Genomic DNA, 7,699 nt, shown 5'->3' with positions numbered 1-7,699 from the left:
CATGATGTTGCTATTAAAAAAACTAGGAGAACACATAAAAGCCAACCTCCGACCTCTCGTCCTTCTCTCCATCGAAAAAAAAAATATGCCAAAGAAAACTAGTTAAGACAACGTGATGGTAATCAGAAATAATGGCTTCGGGCCACGGCGCTCGAAATTACGTAAGAAGATGACGATGGCGAGAGCGAGAGAAGAAAAAAAAACACGTCCTACAAGAAAGAATGTTAATAACGTGTAATTTAGTGTTTTGTAAGTAGAGGAGACTCGTACGTGCCGCTTCAAGCTGACTTCCGGTAATCCTTCTGGAGCTTCGTTCCATGGATTGGCCAGCAACCGACCGACGATGACGGGACGGGACGTGACATGCCCATTTTCCTCTGCATTTTTTTACAGCCCCGATTGTAAAACCAAACGATTATTACCTTTTATTAACCTCCCATCGCACCATTCACTCACCCCTCGACAACCATTTTCCCTTTTTTTTCGCAATCTTATCGGAAACTTTTAACCGTCATGAAATGAGTCTTTCTCTATGCTTCTTTTCCAACCGCTTCCAAAACACAAAAGATTCAATTATACGGCTTCAACAAGGAACTGTACCACAACATGTCCGAAGCACAACACAAGGCCCAGGGCATCGTGGGGATCTCGCTGATGGTGCAGATCGGTGATACGCCCAACCCGGAGCTGCGGATAATCACCAGCACCTTCAACAAGGTCACCTACAAAGGTAGGTACTTTCACGGGACGATTTACATTTATCCTGGCTCATTTCTGTTCGCACGCAGGTTCTTCCATTCCGATCCGGCACATCTCGCTCCGGTCGCTGTTGCCAAACACCGAACAGTACATGACGTACGAGGGGTCCACCACGCATCCCGGCTGCTGGGAGAGCACGGTATGGATCATCCTGAACAAGCCGATCTACATCACCAAACAGGAGGTGAGGTTTGCAATCCTGATGATGGTCGACAGCTCGAATCTGATCATTCTGTTTACTTTGATTCTCGTTTTGCTAGCTATATGCCCTGCGGAAGTTGATGCAGGGTTCAGAGCAGACTCCGAAGGCACCGCTGGGGAACAATGCAAGGCCCCTGCAGGCGCTGCACCACCGGACGGTGCGGACGAACATCGATTTTGCACACACGGGAGCGAATAAGGTAAGTCGTGGTGGCTGGTTTAGAATCAGAATGCCCTTTCTTGATCACGATTTGGTGAAAATTGTGAAATCTCTTTGCATGGTGTCTCAGACTAGGGGATATCAGTTCATATATTTGATGTATTTCAAACTGTATTTTTTACAGGAAAAGTGAATCTTTAATTTTGAAAGTGTACTTATTTGACTAATTGCCGCTGAAGATAAATAAACTATTCATAATGTGTTCATTGATTGTCAACCATTGAAAATGAGCGAGAACTAGCAGAAAATATTGATTTGGCACACTAAAAAAGATACAGCAGAAACTGTACAAAAATACGGTAGAATTTCTACAAGAGATTCGGTAGAATCTCGTCAAGAGATTTGGAAGAAACTCTTTAAGAGATTCAGTAGAATCTCCACAAAAGATTCGGTAGAATTTCAACAAGAGATTTGGTAGAATCTCTGTAAGATATTCGGTAGAATCTCTGCAAGAAATTCAGTAGAATCTCTACAAGAGATTCGGTAGATTCTCTACACGAGATTCGGTAGAATCTCTACAAGAGATTCGGTAGAATCTCTACAAGAGATTCGGTAGAATCTCTACAAGAGATTCGGTAGAAGCTCTACAAGAGATTCGGTAGAATCTCTACAAGAGATTCGGTAGAATCTCTACAAGAGATTTGGTAGAATCTCTACAAGAGATTTGGTAGAATCTCTACAAGAGATTCGGTAGAATCTCTACAAGAGATTCGGTAGAATCTCTACAAGAGATTCGGTAGAATCTCTACAAGAGATTCGGTAGAATCTCTACAAGAGATTCAGTAGAATCTCTACAAGAGATTCGGTAGAATCTCTACAAGAGATTCGGTAGAATCTCTACAAGAGATTCGGTAGAATCTCTACAAGAGATTCGGTAGAATCTCTACAAGAGATTCGGTAGAATCTCTACAAGAGATTCGGTAGAATCTCTACAAGAGATTCGGTAGAATCTCTACAAGAGATTCGGTAGAATCTCTACAAAAAATTCGATAGAATCTTTACAAGAGATTCGGTAGAATCTCTACAAGATTTCGGTAGAATCTCTACAAGAGATTCGATAGAGTCTCTACAAGAGATTCGGTAGAATCTCTACAAGGGATACGGTAGAATCTCTACAAGGGATACGGTAGAATCTCTACAAGAGATTCGGTAGAGTCTCTACAAGAGATTCGGTAGAATCTCTACAAGAGATTCGGTAGAATCTCTACAAGAGATTCGGTAGAATCTCTACAAGAGATTCGGTAGAATCTCTACAAGAGATTCGGTAGAATCTCTACAAGAGATTCGGTAGAATCTCTACAAGAGATTCGGTAGAATCTCTACAAGAGATTCGGTAGAATCTCTACAAGAGATTCGGTAGAATCTCTACAAGAGATTCGGTAGAATCTCTACAAGAGATTCGGTAGAATCTCTACAAGAGATTCGGTAGAATCTCTACAAGAGATTCGGTAGAATCTCTACAAGAGATTCGGTAGAATCTCTACAAGAGATTCGGTAGAATCTCTACAAGAGATTCGGTAGAATCTCTACAAGAGATTCGGTAGAATCTCTACAAGAGATTCGGTAGAATCTCTACAAGAGATTCGGTAGAATCTCTACAAGAGATTCGGTAGAATCTCTACAAGAGATTCGGTAGAATCTCTACAAGAGATTCGGTAGAATCTCTACAAGAGATTCGGTAGAATCTCTACAAGAGATTCGGTAGAATCTCTACAAGAGATTCGGTAGAATCTCTACAAGAGATTCGGTAGAATCTCTACAAGAGATTCGGTAGAATCTCTACAAGAGATTCGGTAGAATCTCTACAAGAGATTCGGTAGAATCTCTACAAGAGATTCGGTAGAATCTCTACAAGAGATTCGGTAGAATCTCTACAAGAGATTCGGTAGAATCTCTACAAGAGATTCGGTAGAATCTCTACAAGAGATTCGGTAGAATCTCTACAAGAGATTCGGTAGAATCTCTACAAGAGATTCGGTAGAATCTCTACAAGAGATTCGGTAGAATCTCTACAAGAGATTCGGTAGAATCTCTACAAAAGATTCGGTAGAATCTCTACAAGAGATTCGGTAGAATCTCTACAAGAGATTCGGTAGAATCTCTACAAGAGATTCGGTAGAATCTCTACAAGAGATTCGGTAGAATCTCTACAAGAGATTCGGTAGAATCTCTACAAGAGATTCGGTAGAATCTCTACAAGGGATTCGGTAGAATTTTACAAGAGATTCGATAGAATCTCTACAAGAGATTCGGTAGAATCTCTACAAGAGATTCGGTAGAATTTCTACAAGAGATTTGGTAGAATCTCTACAAGACATTTGGTAGAATCTCTGCAAGACTTTCGGTAGAATCTCTACAAGAGATTCGGTAGAATCTCAACAAGAGATTCGGTAGATTCTCTGCAAGTGATTCGGTAGAATCTCTACAAGAGATTCGGTAGAATATCTATAAGAGATTCGGTAGAATCTCAACACGAGATTCGGTAGAATCTCCACACGAGATTGGGTAGAATCTCAACACGAGATTCGGTAGAATCTCAACGCGAGATTCGGTAGAATCTCAACGCGAGATTCGGTAGAATCTCTACAAGAGATTCAGTAGAATCTCTTCAAGAGATTCAGTAGAATCTCTAAAAGAGACAATCGAGAAGTACTCTCAAAACTTCACATAAGTTCATTAGAAACTTCTGTGAACTACATTCGAACGGTCCCAGAAGTATTCTAGGATGTTCCAAGAAGTTTCTTTGGAACTGCCCAGAAGTTCCCTTGTAATTTCATTGAAATTATCTCGGGACATCTAAAAAGTTCCTTTGAAGCTTCCCATAATTTCCTTTAGAAATTCCCTTCAATTGCTTCGAATCTTCCCTGAAGTTTCCTCGAAACTTCCTAGAATATTCCAGAAGTATGCTCGTTACTTCTCAGAAGTTTCCTCGAAACTACCTTTAATCTCCCTGGAATCTTCCAATCTCCATTTATTATCAGCAATCATTATCGCTGATTGGGTTAAACCCCAAGAAAAAATTACCTATTCCGTCTGAAAATGGTGTCCAGCAAACCTTGACCATTCATTTTTTTGGTGATTTAATCACCTGTTTTGTATGAAAACAAACAATTTGACAGCTCCCAACGAGCGGATGACATTCTGAGATGGTATGAGGTTGCGTTTCAACCAGTAAATGATCGCTTGAAATTTCCCAGGAGTTCCCAGAAAACTTATCATAAGTTCCCTTGGAACTTCCAAAATTAAGCTTGGTCGCAACCTCCCTGATGTGTTTTTGGAACTTCCTTGAAGTTTCTTTGGAATTTCCTAGAAGTTACCTCGGAATTTCATAGCAGGTCCCTCGATACATCTCCGAACTTACTTCGAAACATTTCAAAAATTCTCTCGAAACATATCAATATCCACTCGAAACTTCCTAGAAGGTCCCCTGATACTTCCCAGAATTTACCTCGAAACTTACGGAATTTTTCAGAAGTATACTCGCAACTTCCCAAAAAGTTTCATCGAAACTTCTAAGAATTTCCCTCGAAATTTAATTAAATTTCCCAGCAGTTCCCTCGAAACTTCCCATAAACTCCCACGAAACTTTCAAGTAGTTTCCCCAAATCCTTCGGAACTTTCCTTAAATCCACTTGGAACTTCCCACAAGTTTCTTCGATACATCCCAGGAGCTCCCACAAACCTTATCAGTAGTTTCCTTGAATCTTCCAGTTCCCCGGAATGTCCTTCCTGATCCTTCCCATCTGTGGAACATTTTCTAGAGACTTTGAAGTAAAGCTACGAAAAAATGTGAAGGATATTAACTAGAAATTCTAGAAACCCTTGATAAGTGAATGATGACTGTACAAAGCCCATTCTGGAGAATTTCTACAAGAAATTTCGGATAATCCCGTCGAGTGGTTATGGAGAAGCTCTACAAGAGAAGATAATCTCAGGAAAACCTTTAAGGAACATTCTGGTGTATCTGTGGTAAAGATTCTGGAGAACCTTTCAAAGATTCTGTTCAAGTGACTCTGGAGAATAGGGAGAATATCAGAAGATTTGCTAAAATCTGTTCTGATTAATCTCTAGGGAACTTTTTCGAAAATCTCTGTAAGAGATTCCGCAGAATCTCTACAAGCAACTATTACGAATCACTACACGCAAATCTAGTAAATATATGCAAGAGATTCTGCAGAATCTTGATAAAAATCTCGTTGGGATATTCTGAGAATGTTTGTCGCCTTCAGATTTTGAAGAATGATATCTCCTTCTAATATACCACACATAACCTTATTCTCTCCAATCTATCTTCCCTGTAGAACCAAAACTGTCCCACCATGTACAAGGATATGTACTACAAGCCGAACCGCTGGACGACGGAAATCGCCGCCCGGGGTCGTGAACGAGGTCTTCCAGATTTGGACTCGGTGTTCCATTCGCTCCCATAGTGGAGCTGGAGCGGGGGAGGCAGCGGCAGCACCGGAACCAGCAACCGTGTAGGTGCTGGTAGTTTGGCCAAATCTCCCCACTGAATCGGCGAATCGGTAAGCGCACTAAGATTTTTAGTTAGGGATGAAGGGCAAGGTTAAGAAGGGTGTAAAATAAAAACGCGATAAATGCAAACTATTCCTATTTTTATGAAGAACTGGATGAACGGACTCGTAGATTTAAAAGAATTCTAGTGCTGTAAAAAAGTATATATTGTTACTAGATCTCTACTAAGTAACCGAATCGTGTGAAGGAGTTTCCTCGAAAAGATAAAAAAAAACATGATTGCCAAACAAAATAACTAGAGAATGGAACTGTACCACGGAAAAAACGCGAGGGACCCCTTTTTGGGGTGGACAATAATTCAAACATTGAAAAACAAAAACTTTTTGAGCGAACCGAAATCACAAATACACACATCCAAACGCGTAAATTCGCATAACAAGAACTGTCAAATTGCAATGCGACGATATTTTTATAGCAAGACATAACCATAGCAAGCGTGTTTTCAGTCCACCCTCATTGTTGCTTGCAGCGCTGGCAAATCCTTTGTAAATAATCACAATCTCTACCAACACAAAATAGGACAAAAGAAAACATTACTAATACGAACAACTATAGTGAAAAGTGCTTCTAATGAACTTAACTCTAAATCTTAACCTACAAAGTAACGGAAGCCTAAAACGAATACAACATAAACCAACCAAGTAGTAGATTTTTATAACGTGATGCCTAAACGAAAAAACAAAGCAGTAGTTGTACATTGCAAAGTCATTGTTAGTTATGGGTTTGGTTTTTAAAAACTGAAGTAGGAGCTAAATTATCTGTCTGTAAAAAGTTACTCATAACCGAAGTAAAAAAAAATACGAGCAACAAACAAACGAAAACTGCTGCGACAATTATGGAATTTAAATGAAAATGTAAACAAACGCAAAACGGCCAATCAAGCGTGGGCTTTGAGCTGTTTCCTTTCCCATTCGGCGAAACGTGCTTGGTGTGCGTGAAATTGTGTAAACTAACCGAAGCATCTGTCAATCATACCAGAGTAACCGTGCATCAATTAGAGGGCCATGTTTTGCAAAGGCGTGTTACTAAACAAAAACTAAGTGCTTAATCGAAATTAAAACAACCAGTCAGTACGGATGTCAAAGTGACGTTTGCTGTATACCAAAAACGAAACGAAACAAAAGATGAAATGCAATACAAACTCCAACCATCCACTCATTCCTATCCAGTTGAGAAAACTGACATCAGCGAAAACGAAATTACCAAACGATACACATTGCTCTATAACCAAGAAAGTATTGAAACGCTCTCGCTCTCCCTATATACCATTTACCGGCGAAGAAGCAGAAAGGATTAAATCAAATTATTGAATTTATTTAACCAAACTAAAAACCAACAAAACAAGAATGACAACAAACAAAAGCAAACAAATAAAAGTTATTAACCATTATTCCTCGCTGGCGTTTCGATGACAGATGACAGCCTACTCTGTGCAAAACTATTTCCGGGTGCCAGCAGTAGGTACCTACTTGATACCAAATTAATTCCTCTTCACCGAAAGCCAACAGCCAACTTTTCCTGTGCAGTAGTGTTTGAATCCGTTCGACTCAGTGTTGGCAACAAACAAACAAACAAACACAAAAGCAGAGCTTAACTTAATCACCAACTTTCGCTCTAGGACGACCTTCCGATCCGTCCGTTCCATCGCACACGTTTTTCTTCGTTCCGACTTTTGAAACTACCGGCGGCGTCAGAAGGTGGCTGGCTGGATCCAACTGGCGGGTGCAGTTTGATTACAAAAAAAAAGCAATCGAAACAGCCGAGTTGAGTTGAAAGGTCGGGACCCGGGGCTCCGGGAGTCCGGTTGGGCAAAGCTAACCGCAGAGATGAACCCTTTTCGGGACTTGTTTCAGTAGGAGTTTATCGTTTTTCGCCCTGTGAGTGAGTGCAGCTTGTGGGATGGAGAGCGGAAGTGTAGAGTAAGTTTTTTTGTTTAACTAATGTTCCTACTGAATCCTAACCTGGTTTGAAAGCTGCTTTTTG

At 40.4% G+C, this 7,699-nt stretch overlaps 1 protein-coding gene across 1 annotated transcript; it reads left to right on the top strand.

Moving 5' to 3' along the window:
- The first annotated feature begins 571 nt into the window (after window positions 1-571).
- LOC135698899 (carbonic anhydrase-related protein 10-like) lies at window positions 572-7,048 on the top strand. Its single transcript, XM_065219043.1, has 4 exons — window positions 572-730; window positions 789-943; window positions 1,020-1,160; window positions 5,482-7,048. Exons 1-4 carry the CDS (start codon window positions 607-609, stop codon window positions 5,608-5,610), a joined length of 549 nt encoding a protein of 182 aa, XP_065075115.1. The 5' UTR covers window positions 572-606; the 3' UTR covers window positions 5,611-7,048.
- Window positions 7,049-7,699: the final 651 nt, after the last annotated feature.

The sequence above is a fragment of the Ochlerotatus camptorhynchus genome, unplaced genomic scaffold (assembly GCF_037179485.1).
Source record: "Ochlerotatus camptorhynchus isolate MF236.1 unplaced genomic scaffold, CSIRO-AGI_Acam_v1.1 ptg000098l, whole genome shotgun sequence".
Classification (NCBI taxonomy): Eukaryota; Metazoa; Arthropoda; class Insecta; order Diptera; family Culicidae; genus Ochlerotatus; species Ochlerotatus camptorhynchus.
The sequence above is the reverse complement of the archived record's forward strand: the minus strand, read 5'-3'. Positions and strand labels throughout refer to the sequence as shown.